Source organism: Diabrotica virgifera, chromosome 6, assembly GCF_917563875.1.
Source record: "Diabrotica virgifera virgifera chromosome 6, PGI_DIABVI_V3a".
NCBI classification, from domain to species: domain Eukaryota; kingdom Metazoa; phylum Arthropoda; class Insecta; order Coleoptera; family Chrysomelidae; genus Diabrotica; species Diabrotica virgifera.
This window is the reverse complement of record NC_065448.1, coordinates 41,604,531-41,623,510: the sequence shown is the minus strand read 5'-3', so window position 1 is coordinate 41,623,510 and position 18,980 is coordinate 41,604,531. Positions and strand designations below refer to the sequence as shown.

Below are 18,980 nucleotides of genomic sequence, written 5' to 3'. Positions count from 1 at the left end.
GTTTGCATCATCTTGGCTTGCTATACTCGACTTTTCTGGATGGTTTAAGAATATCATCATTGCTTTCTGTAGAATCGATCTTACTAATCGATTTTATTCCATTGCCTGTATCTATACTTATACAAATATACCATTCTGAAGATTTAGATTACTTGTGTTCGCACTTATATTTTTGTTCTCTAGATTTATTTTTCTTTTTCTTAAGGTACCATGCATTTCTACATAGGCCTCCACCGTGTATTGTCTTGTGAGGTGAGATGTTAGAGAGTCGGGATTAAATTATACTGTTTTTCTTTGTCATCTGTCAGTGGCGAATATTTACGCAGCCATGACATCTTTTTACGTTCCAGACCTCTCTAACCCTCTATCTTTCCTTCGAGTACCAGATACTGAAAAATGTACCGTTCTCCTCGTAATATGTGCCCTAACTATTTATTATTAGTTCTTAAATATTTGTCTCCATCTTTCATTACAGCGTCAATTATTTCTCAAAGCCTTCAATACTTTCAGCTATAATATATCTGTGTTTTATGGTTCTTTAAAAAATGTAAATTACTAAATCCTCATTGATTCTCCCAGTATTTCACTTTAAAAATCCACTGATCAACTACTTTTTTTACTATGCCTAGATCGTATTTATTTTTTGAAGCATTTTTATATCGATTTGGGTATTAGATTACCATCTTCATGATACTTGGTTATCGGATTTTGACCACGCCTGGATATGCACTTATAGATTCTCTCACCAAGCCATGTTTGGTTACATAAAACTAGTAACTTTTGATCTGGAAATTCTTTAGAGCAATATTAACTCCAATGATTTATTATATTTATATGGTGTTTTAAAGTTGCTTGGAATTGGAACAAGCAAATGAGGAGGTTTATTTATGAGAGCAGTGCTCCATCACTATGAGAAGAATCTATAATCCGTAATCTTCAAAAATATAGCGTATGTACTTAAACATGAGGTTAAATTCCTACTTTGGTGGCGTTTCCGAGGATACCTACATTATTATTTATATTTTTTTACTTGGTAATGCTTTTCGCCAAATTATCTGTAAGAAAGGTAGTACAAAGTAAGTTTGTAATATATTATTCGTTAATTCTAAATCTTTTTTTAACAAACTGGCTTTGAACGCTCACGTCTTTAGTTTTCTGCTTATTAATTTTTCTTTTTGTGCTGTCATTATTAACATTTATTTTTCCTTAGTGTGCTAATTGTTGAAATATACATATTATACCAATTGGGTTTGTTCTCGGAGTGGTTCCTTAACGAATCCGGAGCAGAATAGCATACGCATTTTATTTTTGGGAACTTTCAAAAAATGCTCAACTGAACACAATGTCAAACACGGAAGGCCAAGGCATGTCTCGTAATTGTTCCCCACCCAAGTGGTTAGTGTACAAAGGCGCCATCAACTTTAATGGCCACGAACGAAAAAATTTAATAATATCGTTTTGTGTCCTTTGCCCTATACGAAATGTGTAAAAGTTTTCATCTTCTTGCAAAATCTTGCTATCTCTAAGCCAGTATATGGCTTAGAAGCACAATTCGTCAATCTGCCGTGTTTGAACTGGCAATCAACACAGTGCTATGACGTCATTTCGGCCTCCCGTGGCCTCATCAGACATCGGGACTGAATACAAAATCAAATACGGATGTCCCACGAATGTATCCTAATAATTATTTCCCACTCAAGTGGTTAGAGTACAAAGATGTCATCTACTTATTTGTTTACTTATTTGTTCTCGGCATTTGAGTCATGACTGCTGCAATATAACTTTTATATTTTGTAACTTCTTTGCGTAATTCAACAATTAACACACTATGTATAAGGATGTTACAATAATATGTATGTACACTTTAAAATTCATACTGTTTAAAAAATCGTTTAATGCAATTTGTATATTTTAATCACGAAACAAGTGCACTAATGATTGTACAAATGTATAGTATGTAAAAAAATATTGCCTTCTACTCACTTTCAAATAAACATTGTAACTAATGATTTCAAACAAACTCAAGGAATACCTAGAAGCTAAAAATTCCGAAATTAATTTTTAAGTTGTTAATATTAAAAACAAGCAATTGGACTTTGCAAGTCCAAGGTTTGCACACAACCTGACCGGAAGTAGAGATGGGAGTCGGTATTTGAACTCTTCGTCAGTCTTCGTGTAACTTTACGTGGAAACGATTTCAGTAATTTTGGGTCATTTTTGCCCAACGTTATATTTTTTAAACGGAAATGACATCAAAACCGGAACTAAATATTCGAGCTCGACTTTTCAATATGCGTCGATTGATATATCACATGCAGTGGCGGCTCGTCAGAGGAGGCAAGGGAGGCTCAGCCTCCCCATAAATTTTTTACACACTCTATACTGTTTTGTTTATCATGAATCGCGAAAACAACAATTACTCTCACTATTATACAACGTGTAAATTCCATATTATCACTAATTATCCATACGTACGGAGCATTACGCATTAGCATTAGAACGCATGATCGCGTCTCATATCAGTTTTATTACATATTATTGTAGGCAGGACCCTGGGTTATCCCGAGATGCACGAACGGAGCCGAGAAGCCCAGCATTCTCCCTTGCTAATGCTCCGTGCAGCGCAGCAGGCGTTTAAGGAGGCCCGGTCTCCTAACAGTGGCATCTACGGCGCCATCACACGCTGCCCGGAGATATACCAAGGGAGGCAGAGTAGATTCTCAGCTCCGTTGGGTGGTTGGGTGCGTCTCGGGACAACGAATTTTAGGGTCCTGGGTAAAAATAATGAAAAATCTAAAAGTGCGAATTTTGTTATGAAATTTGGTATGTGGGGTTATAATAATATTTGGAACAACTTGCTCAAATAACTTTTTCCGATATCTCTAACTCAAAGCAAAATATCGGTAATTTATCGTGTTTTTGAATTCGCAGTAGGCCGCGTTTAGAATTAAAAAAATTCAGTTGAGTATCTTAAAAAATTTGAAGCTTCATTATGTATGGACTGCAAAACTTCAAATCTGTATTTATTTTGATATGCATAGGTATCTATTTACAAATAGATGGAATTGTTAACAAATAAACGACACAAACTTTGGTATTAAACTTTTACTATTAGACTAACTATTTTTAAAATGATATCATGAAACTATGAATTAGGATGATATTATGAAATGTAAATAAAAAATGGTCAAAAGATGGGGCCTTAAATTACATCTTTTGGCGCATTTTTTTGCTAGTGCAAATTTGTCTAGATATTTTACAGTTAGGTATAGCCTCCCCTATTGTAAAAATCACGAGCCGCCACTGATCACATGTACTAGTTCTGCGACTATAATGTCACTTCCGGTTACTTTTTAACCGAAAGTGGTATAAAACCTAGATGTAGGTATATATTTGTTCTTGTCCTGCTAATAGGGAGCGTTCAAGTATTACGTAACGCGATTTTTTAAGATTTTTGAACCCCTCCCCCCTACGTAACGCACTCTAATGGGCATTTAACTATTGCGTAACGCAATTTTTGAAGATTTTTGACCCCCTCCCCCCCCCCCACCTGCGTTACGTAATACTTGAACGGCCCCATAGGCGTCGACTAATACATAGATTGTATTATTTCGGCTACTTTAAAACTGTACTTCCGGTTGCAACTTTTAAACCTGAAGTCATAGGTCAAATTTCTCACCTTTAATACCATCTTTGGGTTATAAGTTATAAGCTTTCATGAGACAGCTCATTTGTCATTTTATCTGTTCCAATAACAGAGGAGACGGACAGACAGCCATGGATAATTGAAGGTTTTTGCATTTTAATGTTGTAAAATGGATGAAAACAATATGTGAAAGAGTATTAACCTCAAAAAATGCTAAGTTTAAATTGAAATAGCGCGGCGCGGCGGCTTATTGAAGAAGAAAATACCAACGGTTGTTCCCTGATGAATAAACCCCGTACAATGCTAATAATTGTTAGATTGCACAAAATTACAGTCTATCCTCGAGAAATTCAGTAGAAAGTTTATTGCATTACACAGCAATTCCATCGAACCCAATTATTTTGCTGAAACTGTGTTAGATGCCGGCGTCGTCGTACTACCGGCGCGTCGTTGCACTGTATTTGAAATTTCCAGTTAAACATAATTATTAATCCACTACATGTGGACAAAAGCTCATTGTAATAAGTAACATGCGGAAAATTGGATTGGTATATAAGTGAAGTTACTGGACCAGAAATAACAGAAAGTGAAGTAAAACACACCATTAAAGAAATGAAAACTGGGAAATCTGTAGGACCGGATGAAATACCGACAGAAATATTGCAAATTATAGCCGACTGCATTGTAACCGACATGTAATATTGCCGACATGTAATTGTCACCTAAAGAATGGCTTCTATCAACATTCATGACTATACCGGAAAACAGAAATGCCAGCCAATGTTGCGAACACCGTACCATCAGTCTAATGTGCCACATACTCAAAGTATTTGTAAAGATTATTCATCGTAGAATATATAAAAAGTTAGAACAAGACATTGGACAAACTCAGTTCGGATTTAGAAATGCTCAAGGAACCAGAGCATTATTTGCAGTAAATGTGGATGTAAACCAGGACATCTATGTCTGCTTCCTAGATTATAACAAGGCGTTCGATACGGTGAAAAATTAATCAAACTACTGAGAACAAAGAACGTCGACACACCGGATATAAGAATAATAAATAATCTGTATTATAAACAAGAAGCTATCATAAGAATAAATAATTTAAACACCAATAAAATAAAAATCAAAAGAGGCGTTAGACAGGGCTGTGTCTTGTCGCCATCACTGTTTAATGCATACTCAGAAGAAATATTCAAAAAAGCATTAGAAGATGAAGTAGCAGGCATAAAAATAAATGGCCTACCCATATGTGAAATTAGATACGCTGAAGACACAATACTAATACAGTCTAACCCGCTTATTGGAATAGCCTTCGTGCCAAGCAAAAGTATTCTTATAACCGGGATATTCTAATAACCGACCATTGGTGGCTAGTAGAAACGTTTCGGGACCTCAAATTTCTATTCCTTAAAGAGGGATATTCCTATAACAGGTATTCTATTAAGCGGGTTCGACTGTAGCAGAAACTATTACAGATCTACAAAGAATTTTAGATAAGGTTGTTGCAACGAGTGAAGAATTTGGTCTGTCACTAAACATAAAGAAAACAAAATTCATGATTATATCAAAGAAAAATATTAGAAACATCAATATACACGTAAATAATAAGACGATAGAACGAGTTCAGAACTATTTAGGGACAAACATTAGTGAAACAAACGATTATACCAAAGAAATTAGAATTAGAATAGAAAAGGCTAGAAGTGCATTCACTAATATAAAACAAATATTATGTAGTAGAGACCTCAGCCTAAATAGCGAGTACTAAAATATTATGTATTTTCTGTTCTTTTGTATGGTGTGGAGATATGGACTCTTAATAAACAATGTTTCAATAGATTGGAATTTTGGCATTTGAAATGTGGACATATCGAAGAATGCTGAGAATCTCCTAGACAGACAGAATAACCAATGAGGAAGTACTAACAAGAATACAGAACAGCAGGGAGATACTGGATTCCATCAAAATAAGAAAACTTTCAATACTTGGGTCATATAACAAGTGGTGATAGATATGAACTCCTAAAATTAATTATGCAGGGAAAGATTCAAGGAAGGCGCAGCATAGGTAGGAAAAAATGTCCTGGCTGAGAAATCTCAGAGAATGGTTTGGATGCTCAACTGAACTCTTTCGGGCTGTAGTGTCAAAAGTTAGAATAGCAATGATGATTGCCAACCTTCGTCGCGGAGATGGCATGTAAAGAAGAAGAAGATAAGTGAAGTAAACGAGAATTAATTTCACTTTCGATGAAGTGGAACATTATTCGCTGAATATTATATAAACAAGTGAACAGCAGATCAATATTCTTTGGTTTAACGCGTTTTATATTTTTGGCGGTGCTCCATCCCCAGTGCGCATCGATAGTAGTGGAACTAAGCGCTGAGGGCGACGTCGGCCGTCGTTGGTGTTAACGAAATAGAGACCATTAAAGTTAAATAGCAAGATATACAAATAATTGCTTCAAAACAAATGAAACACAACAAAGCTCCAGGACCAGGTGATTTACCTATCGAATTAATTAAACATACAACCACAAGAACATATTACGTAACTACGTTGCGTAATTTTTAATAAGTTCCTGAAAAGGGAAACGATTCCATGACAAAAATATGACAAAAGCGGTACTACATCCAATTTCTTATGGAATAAAAACCTTAACAGTAAGAAATATAACTTACTATTTTTATTTGGAATAAACCACAATTTTACTTTAAAATTTCGATTTCCACTACCAAAATGGGTTTATGAAGTTGGAATTGAAACTATGAACACATACAACCTTTAAACGAAGAGAAGATACCTTTAAAGATTTGGAAATCACCATCAGGAAAAAATAATTTTGAGAGGCCAAGAAAAAGGTGGGAAAGGCTTTCCGAGGGAGACTGGAACGATAGGAAACGATGGCGTCAGGGATGCGAGAAGCGACATTAAGTTGCAAAAACTGGCCATACATAATAATTCGACTAATTGACAAAGATTTGATCGTGTGTGACAGTGCATCCAACAAAATCGTTCCGATTTGACCACAGAGAGACTGGCCTGCCTGCTGCAGTACTGTGCAGAATTGATATCATCGACGATTTTGTCGAACGACACCGCAGTACCGTGAGTGGCTGGCTTAACGGATAGACACTACAGGAAGAAACAATTAACTCAAACAGTGAGATTCAAATGCACATAATACATTAATTTTAATTACATTCAGCTTTTTAAATAATATAGGGTGTCCCGAAAAATAGTGCGTTCCATTAAGGTATGGATATAATACACAATTTAGAACAAAAAATCCTATACCATTTTTTTCTAAAGTTAACCGATTGCAAAAAAAAAATTACATTGTTTTCCATATACGTACATACCTGTATTTTAATATTCAGAAATTTAGATCGCCTGGCAACATCGTACGCGCTACGGAATAATAAATAAGAAGTCGTTTGTGATTTAGGTACCTACAGTATTTAAAATAATCCAACCTAATAGTACATACTTATGTATTTACTATTTGTTTACTAAAATTATTTTTTGTTAAATGTATTGAAATGTCTATTCCATAATTTTAACCGAATTATACAGTTGAGTCCGCGAGTCTTTACCCGTGCGTCATCATTTAAAGCATACGAAATAAGTCGGAAATCTATTTCACGCAACAACAACTGACAGAAAGTGGCTACTGTTCCGATTACGGGTTTTATTATAAAATTTGACGTTATCAAATATATAGAATGTCAAATGTAAGTTTTGCTTCAAAATTTTTGTGCAGAATTACAGCTATATTTGAAGTTACAGCTACATAAATTATTTTATTATTATTGATTAATAAATAAATAAACAATTTATAATAAAATTCAATATTATATTTTATTTTTGTTATTTTATTCACTTTGACGGAAATCTAAACACAGTCATTTCTTTACCGTGTGAATGCCGTTAGCTTTGTATGTTTTAAATATTAATTGCCAAAATATAATTATTTACCTTAAAATTTCAAAGCCCAATATAAAATTAGTTGTGAAAACAACTGTTTGTGTAATATAAAGAAACTTCAAAACGCAAAAATTCGACAAAAACCGCAAAAAATTCAACTGACTTACAGCCACAAAATTAAACAAAGCAGAAACGTCAAACAAATTGTGCTTAAAATATGAAAACATACCGAATCGTCTTTTTTTGTACCTATCTCTTTTCAATGCACTGACTCTAGATGGTTCATAAAAATAACATGTGTTTTTACTTAATAACAAACGTCAGCACGTCATATCATGAGTTTCATGTGTGGAAGAGAATGATGCTAGATAAAAAGTATGTGTTTTATCTCGCCAGGTATTAATGACGCACGGGTAAAGACTCGCGGACTCAACTGTACGTCTTTTAACATAACAACACATCCTTTAACTGAACTAGTATTATGTGTTTATTAAGCTTTAAATGTGTTGAATGGCGAGGGCTGTAACTGAATTACATTGGAGTTTACAGTGGAAATTAAATACGCCTGATAATATATCAGTAATTTGTTTACTTGTGAACTAAAATAATTAAGTTGTACTTACTTGAAAATAATTATACCTAATAAATATTCAAAGTAACCCACTTTCACGAACACACGTATTCATACGACGAGCAATACAGGCAAAACATTTTGAAAGAAATAATTATAGTATGCCTCTCCATTTAGTGATCTGCCATAAATAATCAACATAATAACATAATAGGTAATACACTCACGATTCGAAAACATTTTCGGCACTGACACTAAACAGGATTCTTCCAAACTACATAACTATCTGTTTACTAAACATTTGACTGTCTACCTTTAAATTTTCGTACCCCACATAGTTGCCACATTTTAATTTGCATACCAATATGTATTTTAATTTTTTGGTCAAACGGTTTCATTTAGAAAAAAATGTTATAAGAGTTTTTTGTTGTACATGGTGCCATCTACCTATACCTTTAAGGAACGCACTATTTTCCGGGACACCCTGTATAAGATAAAAACTGTAGGCTGAGTCTACTAATTAAAAAGAAATTAAAATATATTGGGACTGTGCAAGTTCGGCAAAGCGACCCCTATTTCTACGCTCTGTACTTTTATTCGCACTTTTAATTATATTGGCCAATTATATTAGTCCTGGTTACTGGATAATTGTCAAGGCCATAGTCCAAAAAAATAATAAGAAAAAATAAGATTCAGGTTATGTTATGAAAACGTAAACAATTGTATGTAGTAAATAAAATTAGTTATTAAAATGCAGTACTGCAAGCAAAATACAATTAATTAAATTTACCTTTATATAATAATTGCATATTATATCAATATTGTGGAGCAATATATAATTTTTCTGTTTCAATGACAGAAGGTATGAAATATACGTCAATTTGACAATTTTAATTGACAATATGAATTATTTAAGATAGTTGCAGTATTTCTCCGCAACTTGCGCACGGTCGTTTCTCGTTTCCCTTCCAAGTACTTGCACACCGCGAATACTATAATACACCGTATACCAAGAAACATAAATGAATATGTAAACATTATTTTTTCCGATCTTTCTATCGATTTTCGTGATGCGGAAACACAGCGGGACTAATTCATATTGGGCCAGTCTGTTTTCAGAGGGTGAATCTGAGAAAAAACTTATGCAGACTTGATTTTTCCGATATAAACCGTGGTGCAGCATGTTGCAGACAGTAGACACTTTCCGATGCAGTTTATTCAGAATAGAAATGGGCGGCGTCATGTCTACTATTTAGGAAGCAGAATAGATACTCAGAATCTTGTATTTGTGGACAAATTTTATTTGTTAAAGATATTGTCAAGACAAATTTATTAAGAAAAATCAATAGAATTTCTTATATTGCCCAAGAATTTAGTAAATAAATTACAAATAAATTTTCTCCTTTAAAAATATTTATTACAATAAGAATCCATTCGCCCAATGTTGGGTTTTAACGATTTTTTAAACAGTAATAACAATAGTTTATCCACAAGGAAAAATAATTTCCTGTAATCGGCTGTATACCATTAATTAAAAAAAATTAATGAAAATCCTTTATGAAAGTTATATTTATATTAAAAAAAGCCCTTTGGGGCTACAGCAGAAAAAGTTTTCGAAATAAAAATTTCATCATCAGTGCTGCTTACAGGTACCCTTTGAATATTTTGAAAAGTTGTGATAAAGTTACATTATATTATAAAAATGTAAGCAGCATTGATGATGAAATTTTAATTTTGAAAACGTTCTGTGATATAGCCCAAAAGGGCCTTTTTAATGTAGATATACCTTTTATAAAGGATTTTAATTAAAATTTTCATACTTTAGAACATTCTTTATGGGCGTTCTTTAATTACATTTAGTATGTTATTCATTGCGAACACTAGAATTTGTTTTTAGATGTTTCCTGGCAATGTAGACGGTGACACTATTCATAAAAATGAATTTGAAGTGCCAATCATTGCCCAATGGATTAGAATAAACCCTACGCGATGGCGAGATCGTATATCTCTCAGGGTCGAATTGTTTGGCTGTGAATATGGTAAGTAAACTGTTAATTTTTTATTATTTTACCACGTTTTTATATACTTCGCCTGTTCTTTATCTGTCTCTTTGTCACTTTGCCCGCAAAAATATCTTATAATCGATTTTAAACATACTTCCCGACTAGCTAGAGATCTGAAATTTTCAGAATAGCTCAGAACTCTATGACCATGCAATATTCGACAGCTTTTACATGGATGCATTGAGTTTTATTTGAATTTTAAGCCATTTTAATTTTTTTATGGTAATAATAGTTCGCATTTTTCTCAAAAGATGGTGGAAAGTTGTTCTTTTATTTGATATTATGAAATTTAAATACTTGTACTTGTCTGTTGTTTTGATTTGTTTACCCTCGTTTATTTCTGTATTCTCCGTTGTTAGGTATTCAGTTTTCTTTAGACTTATTTCCATCTTATTCTTTGTATGTTCCTGTTCAAGTTTTCTCGTCATAAAACTAAGGCCATTTTCGTCTTGTGCGATCACTATTTGGTCGTCAGCAGAACTTAGGGTATACCTATAGATATTCGTTTCTTATTGGTGTGCCCATCCCTTGGCACTTTCTTTTCCATGGTATCAGGTTTTTTTTTTCATAAATATTTTGAACAAGGTCGGGGATCTGGAACAGCTCTGTAGTAGTCCCTTCGTCGTCTTAAATGGACTGTATATGATATTGGACATTTTAATAGCGACTTTGTTATTCTTGTAGAGTGCTTTTACTGCTTTTATTAATATTCGTAGAACTTCGATGTCTTCCATTGCTTCCCATGGCTTAGTTCTAGGTGTTGAGTTATAGGCCTTCTTAAGATCTGCAAAAGCCAGTCTAAGCATGCTTTCCCCGCTGTGAAACCTGCCTGGTCTTCTCCGTTTTTCTCCTTTATATGTATTTCTAATTTCTCCTTTATGGTCTTCCCATTACCACTTTTCTTTTTAGCTCTTTCTTTTTTTTTACCTGTATAGTTCCGTGTCCTCATAGTTTTTAGTGTTTTTTCTTCATAGTTCTTTCTTCGCCCTCATAGTTCTTTCTTCTGTTTTATGCACTTGTGTGTCTTCGTTTAGTTTCGTATTTTGGTGGGTGTATTTTTGGCCCTCTTCTCCAAGAGCTTCTAGGACTGCTGTTTTCATGCAGGTTTTTTACAAACTTGCAAAGTTACATTGCACAAAAGTAACCGGCAAACTTTCTTCACTTTTTTTTCAACTGCGCACCAAGACCTCGCGTCTCTTCACTATCTTGGGCTAGTATATTTAAGTATATTTAAGTAATGTAACATATTTTATACGATTACGAATTATTTTTCTTTTCAGAGGCTGACAACATGTTCTTCAATGGCAGTTCGTTATTGAAATATGATTTATATAGAGAACAGGTATCCGCCCTAAAAGAAAGCATAAAATTCAGATTCAAAACTACCTCACCAAATGGAATTCTCTTATACAGTAGGGGTACTCAAGGAGACTATATAGCTTTACAAATTAGGGATAATAGGATGTTGTTGAATATCGATTTAGGTAATTGATTTTTTACTCATTTATTGTAATGAAATTCATAATGTCATCTGTAAATGAACTGTTATCTATTTAGGTACTATTATATTACGAGAGCGGGTCAAAAGTCCCTGACTTTTGAATTCTCCGCCTCTTAATTGAAATGGCAACACTGCTCCTGTCAACAGACAACTCTCACTTGTCTCCGGTCTAAATTTAAATAAGCGGCGTCATTTAATTTGTGTTTGACAGCCGTTGATAGCAGACAATACACAAAAAGGGAGAGAAGAGAAATTGCAATAATTACAGAGGTATCACCATATCAAGTATCTCTGGGAAGGTATTCGTAAGAATAATAGAGACAAGAATATAAACCCAAATAGAAACAACTATGGAAGATACATAGTGTCGATTCAGGAAGGACAGAAGCACGCAAGACCTAATATTCCCAATAAGACAAGTAAGTGAGAAGGTAATCAATAAGAAGAGAGAGATACATACATGCTTTATCGACCTGAAAAAGGCGTTTGACAGAGTCCGAAGAAAGGACGTATGGAAGACACTAAAAGAAAGGGGAGTCGACAGGCACATAGTAGAAGTAATAAAGGATAAGTACAAAAATAATACAAATACAGTAATAACCAATAACGAGGAATCCAGATAATTAATTGTCAAGGCGTCAAACAGGGATGTGTGTTGAGTCCACGGCTATTCTCAGTGGTACTGGATGAAGCAATAAAAAAGCCAAGAGAAGAATGAGAAAACTAACATTGGGGTACTGGCAATTGAAACAGACTCAACTATCGGAGCTACTATTTGCAGGCGACATGGCATTGATAGCAGAAAATAGAGAAGACTTACAGAACAATCTTGAAATCCTAGAAGAAGAACTATCAAACAAATATGAAAATTAATACGGAGAAAACAAAAACAATGATAATTTCAAACACGAGGAAGACACACGCAATAGAATTAGACGGGAAACAACTAGAGCAAGTGGAATGTTTTCAATACCTAGGAGTAATAATTGAATCGAATAGTAAACAAGGCATGGAAATAAACGAGAGAATGGGACGAACAGGAAGCACTATGAAAACAACATTTTTGGGTAAAAAAGAGATACCTGAGAAAATAAAAACGGCAGTCGTTAGATCAATAGTTAGAACAACAATCATGTATAGCTGCGAGACATGGACATTGACGGAGAGACAAAAATCCAGAGTCAACGTTATGGAAATGAGGTTCCTGAGTAAAATAGCAAACAGAAAGAGACAGACAAAATACGAAACGAACCAATCAGACACCACTAAAACTAGAACCAATCAATGAAAAAATAGTAAAGGGACAAGTTAGTTGGTTCGGCTACGTGTGTAGAATGTCGAACGAGAGACTAACAAAACGAGAGCGCAGGGGAAAGACAAAAGAGGAAGACCAAGAGTTACGTGGGTAGATGAAATCAGAAAAGAAGTCGACAAGAAAGAATTGATATTGGAAAGTGCAAGAAACCTAACAGAAGATCGGAAAGCATGGAGACTACAATGCCAAACTCAACTGCACCAACATTACACCTAAAAGTAGAAAGACTTAGGACTAAGTAAGTAAGTAAGATAGCAGACTACCGCGTGTTTTGACAAGAAACTGGAAAAAGTGAATTTCGTGTGATCATTCAGCATTATTTTTTGAGGAAAAACCATCTCTCAGACCAAGACAAAGCTTGATAAATATTATGGGAACACTGTACCATCCATTTCCATGGTACTGAAGTGGTTTACTGAATTTCGATGTGGCCGTACAAGCATGGAGGATGCCGAAAGTTCTGGACGCCCAGTTGAGGTCTCTACATCTGAAAAACAATTGAAAAAATTCACGATATCGTTTTACCCGATCGGAGATTGAAAGTGAGAGATTGTGGAAGCCATAGGCATATCAAATGGCTCAGTGGTTTCAATTTTGAATGATCACTTGGGTATGAAAAAGCTTTCTGCAAGATGGGTGCCGCATTTGGTCACAATCGACGACAAACCCAACCATATGACAATTTCGCAGGACTGTTTTGGCGTTGTTCAGACGCAATATGGACCAGTTTTGCGCCGTTTCATAACCGTGGACGATACGTGGATCTACTACAACACAGGGGAGACCAAACAGAAATCAAAGCAGTGTGTTTCTCAAGGCAAAGGTGGGTTTGTCATCCAATAAAGTCGTGGCAACAGTTTTTTTGAGCTACACGCGGTATAATCTACATACATTGATTACTTTTAAAAGGGGAAAACAATCAGTGGCGAATATTATTCTAAGTTATTTGGTCGATTCGATGAGGAATTGAAAAAAAGCGACCTCATTTGGCCAAGAGCAAAGTTCAGGACAATGCAAGGGTGCTCACGTGCAGTTTCCATGACAAAAATCCATGATTTAGGCCACGACTTGCTGACTCATCCGTTCTGTTCTCCAGATTTAGCCCCGAGTGCCTATTTCTTGTTCCCAAACTTGAAGAAATGAAGTATAGAACTCAAAGGAGACTATGTTAAAAAAACTTTTTATATGGAAACCTGTTTCATTCAAAAAGTCAAAGACTTATTCACCTACTCTCGCAACTTAACATTTTTAGGGATTTACAGACAATTATTTTTTAATAAAATCTATAAAAATGTCTATTTTTTTAAGGTTCTGGTATCGTTACAAGCCTTTCTGTGGGAAGTTTATTGGACGACAATATCTGGCACGACGTTGTGATATCGAGAAATAGAAGGGATATTTTATTCTCTGTAGATAGAGTGGTTGTGACTGAAAAAATTAAAGGAGAATTTCAGAGACTAAATTTAAATAGAGGAGTAAGTATATTTATGGCAACAAAGACGGTTTTCTGTATCTTTTTTGTTGTAGTTTTATGTAGGAGGTGTTCCTAATGTCCAAGAAGGATTGGTTGTTGTGCAGAACTTTACGGGATGCATGGAAAATATGTACCTTAATTCAACGAATCTTTTTAAAGAAGTGAAAGCTGCTTACAGTTACGGAGAGAGTTTCAAATTTGAAAAATTCAACGTTCTTTATAACTGCCCGGTATGTATTCCATTTTGTACATTCCCTGCTGCAATATACGAATATACATAATATTTTTTTTTGTATTTTTATTATATTTATATTTTTAGGAACCACAAATTGTTCCAGTTACTTTTAAGACTCAGCATTCCTTTGCCAAGTTGAAGGGATATGAAGGAATGGCCAACATGAATTCCTCTTTCGCCTTTAGAACTTACGAAGATAACGGACTTATGCTTTATCACGCATTTTCAACTAGCGGTTATGTTGCTGTGAGTATAAGACAATAAAAATATACTCAGTGACAGTAGAAGTGTTCACCCAGAAGGAATAATTTCTTGAACTTAATGTTTTGGCAGCATAGTAGATTTACAACAAGAATGAAACGATAAGGTTGACAAGAATTTTTATTAACATGTTATAAAAAATAATAATGTGTTTGGCGACCCCCTAGTTGAATACACTCCTAGGCATTGATAAAATGAGATAATCGATGCCTGCTTGTTGCACCTCGTTCCAATCAACATGAATTTCATGGATTAACTATGCCAACATCTGTGGAGGGTGTTGGAAAGTGGACAGTCTCCTTCTCAGCATATCCCACAAATGCTCGATATGATTTAAATTCGGTGAACGAAGTGGCCATGGTAAAGCATTAACGCCAGCTTCTTAGAGAAAGGCTGTAGTTTGACGAGCAATATGGAGACGCGCGTTGTCTTACTGAAAAAGGACGTGTCGACGGCCGTCTATATAAGGCAGTAAAGTGGTTTGTAAATATGTCATCAACATAACGCGCAGCTGTCGTACTTCTTCTTAAAGTGCCCTCTCCTCAATGGAGGTTGGCTACTACAATTACAAACTCTTCTCTGTCTTCAGCTGTTCTTATTAGCTGTTCAAAATTTAGCCCTGCCCATTGTAGGATATTTCTTAGCCACAATAGTCTTTTCCTTCCTAGTCCTCTCTTGCCCCTTGATCTTTCCTTTCACTATAAGTTGAGCATATTGGTACTTATTATTTCTCAGTATGTGGCCCTTGTATGATGTTTTTCTGACTTTCACTCTAACTTATTTATGGTTGATGTTTTAAGGGTCCATGTCTCAACTGCATAGAGAAGAGTCGACCAGACGTAGCATTTGGATAAACGTAGTCGAATTTCGAGGTTTATTCGAGAATCACAAAGCAGTTTTTTGTTTTTTTCGAAAGATTTTCTGGCCTGTTCTATTCTCGATCTTATTTCTAGATCAGGATTTAAGCTGCTTGCATTTATTGTGCAAGGTTGAAGTACGTTTTGGTTTTTTCGAATTGACATCACTTTGGTAATGTTTATTTTCATACCAAACTGCTCACAGGTCGAGTTGGTCTTGTCGATAAGTCGTTGTAGACCCAGGTCGGAATCCGCAATCAACACCGTAGCATCGGCGTATCTGATGCTGTTGATATTTACGCCATTCACCTTGACTCCATTCTTGGAGTCCTCCAATGCCTCTTTAAATAGAAACTCGGAGTAAAGATTAAACAGCAGAGGCGACAGAACACATCCCTGTCTAACTCCCCTCCTAATTTATACTTCTGCGGATGTGGAACCCTCGATCCTAACTCTGGCGTTTTGGTTCCAGTACAAGTTCTTCAGTAAATTTATGTCTTTTCCCTCTAAACCGACTTCTTGCAAACGTTCTAATAGTAGGTCGTGTCTTACTCTATCAAATGCTTTTTCGAAGTCTATAAAGCATATAAATATATCTTTCTGTTGGTCGTAGCATTTTTGCGTGAGAACTAGTAAATTGAAGAGGGCTTCTCTCGTTCCCATGCCGGCTCTGAATCCAAACTGATCTTCTCCGATGATTGTTTCGCACTTTCTATAGATACGATTATGTACTACTTTTAACAGGACTTTTACTGCATGACTCATAAGGCTTATCAGACGGAACTCATTGCAGTGTTGTGGGTTTGGCTTTTTTGGTAGTGGGATGAATATTGACTCTAGCCAGTGTTGGGGTATTTTACCTGTATTATAAATGCGATTGAATAAAAGGACAAATATTTCCATATTTTCTTCACTGATTAGTTTCAACGTTTCTGTGTATATTCCATCTGGACCTGGGCTTTTATTTGTTTTGAGTTGGTTAATTGCATTTATAATTTCGGATTTCAGAATTGCTGGCCCTTCGTTGTTTTTTTTTTCTTCCTTATTGGCTTTGGATTACTTGATCCATTCAGCCACGATAAATAATAAATTACTGTTTGCTACAATATTCCAAATATAATACATTGCATTACATAATACATTAGGTACATGTGCGCACATATAATACTTATGCACGCACATACATACATACATATGTAGAAGTGGAAACATTTAATTGACCAGTAGGTATACTCCTCATTCATGGCCCTAACCAACTTAAATTAATTTACAAATAATTAAATCGACAAAAAAAAAAACTACATGCTAATACTAAATACTAATACTAAATACTAATAAATATATGTTTTTTTACACAGCGATAAGGCTTTAACCCGGATCAACCCCGCGGAGGTTTACACCCTCTTTGTGTTTTTAATTTTTTTTTTTCTCTTTTTTATTTTTTTATAATTTATTATACTTTTTTTTTATTTATTTATTTTTTTTAATAAGATTTAATTTTTTTTATACATTTTTTTTGTATATTTTTTTATTTTTAATTTTTTCAATATAAACTTTTATACAATTCTATTCTTATTACCTCCCTGCAAAATCTACTTAATGAACTTTCACAGGGAGACAATATTACATAATAAGGATAAACATAAAAAACAATAATTATTGCTAAACACATTCAACCGGACTCATTCAGTGCAAGTTAAATTTTCCTCTTAGTCCTTTTTAAAAACTCCCAGATGATTTGTTTAATTTTAGAATTTCTACGAGACAAATATAAAAGAGAAGCATTATTTTGTGGGAAAGGTATTTCTTCTTGAACCAGATTGTGCATCAAAAACTTAATTGCAACATCATTATGTTTGCATCCAAACAACCAATGATTAATATCGTCAACATATCCATTGCAATCGCAAAGATCTGATTTGGCCCTTCGTTGTTATTGTCCAATATTGGTTCTTCTCGTATGTCATGAAAAAGAATTTTAATATAGTTTTCCCACTCTTTCAGTTTATCTTCTGTGTCAATGCTGTCGTTCTGTGTACCAATTCAAGCGTTTATGACAGTGGTTCAAAGTCAAAGGAAGAACTAGTCGTGGGTGGAATGAAACCACCCCAAAGGTTCGAATGCAACGATATAGTGTACGCATAGTAACAGGTCTGTCTACTATTCCAAACAGTTGGTCAGCGATTTGACGCGTAGTAGCTAAACGTTCTCACAGAGCCAGTTGTCTAAAGCGCCTATCTTGACGCACTGTGGTATGCCTCGGTTAACCAGTTGGTCTTCTTCGTGTTCCTCTACCTTCGTTTGTCCACACACGCATAATCTTCATTTCCGTACAATTAACACGAAGCTGCGGCCAATTGCGCGATACGACAAATCCATATGTCTATGGGAAACAATTCTACCCCTGTAAAAGTCGCTAACATAGTGGTCAAAAACTTTATTTTTACAAAAAGTATAATAGTCCAGAAAGCCACTGCGCATCCGCTAGGAAAAATATTCTAATTCGGATTTTTTGCACAATCTTACTTAAAAAGGACTCCTTTTAACAAATTTGCATGTTGCCAGGACCAAAAAGTGGTCAAAAATTTTTTAAACGTTTTTTTTGTTTTTTTCCTAAAATTATTTTTTTTGCATGGAAAAAAGTTTTTTTAGGTTTTTTGGATCATTCCAAACAGAAAAGGTCTTTAGTGACTTTTCTCTAAAAATGATAGTTTTTGACATATAAGCGATTAAAAATTGAAAAATTGCGAAATCGGCCATTTTTAACCCTCAAAAACTATGCGAAAAACTGAAAATTTGAATGTTGCCAAGGTAGGTAGATATTCTTTAAACATCGATTGATGAAATCCTGAAGAGTTTTTTGCAATACAATATTCAAAACTCCTTCGTTTTTTAATTGCTAATCAAGCGTGCTCGACACTATTTTCCACCGACAGTATGGTGCAAATGAAAGGAATAAATTCGTTATTTCGTAAACCGGCGACTTTAAGGAAAAATCCCGAAACAGGTCGATTTTTATTTTTAAGTTATGATATTGTGGCATATATGGTATACTAGTGACGTCATCCATCTGGACGTGATGACGTAATCGATGATTTTTTTAAATGAGGACAGGGGTCGTGTGCT

General features: G+C 34.8%; 1 protein-coding gene across 3 annotated transcripts in view; it reads left to right on the top strand.

Moving 5' to 3' along the window:
• LOC114324520 (neurexin-4) overlaps window positions 1-18,980 on the top strand; it is a 167,677-nt gene that overhangs the window by 40,001 nt on the left and 108,696 nt on the right. For all 3 annotated transcript variants that reach the window (XM_028272379.2, XM_028272380.2, XM_050654017.1), the window contains exons 4-8: window positions 10,046-10,187; window positions 11,492-11,695; window positions 14,336-14,502; window positions 14,555-14,731; window positions 14,821-14,982. In XM_028272379.2, coding sequence (XP_028128180.1) covers window positions 10,046-10,187; window positions 11,492-11,695; window positions 14,336-14,502; window positions 14,555-14,731; window positions 14,821-14,982 — 852 coding nt within the window. The remainder of the gene's footprint in view (window positions 1-10,045; window positions 10,188-11,491; window positions 11,696-14,335; window positions 14,503-14,554; window positions 14,732-14,820; window positions 14,983-18,980) is intronic.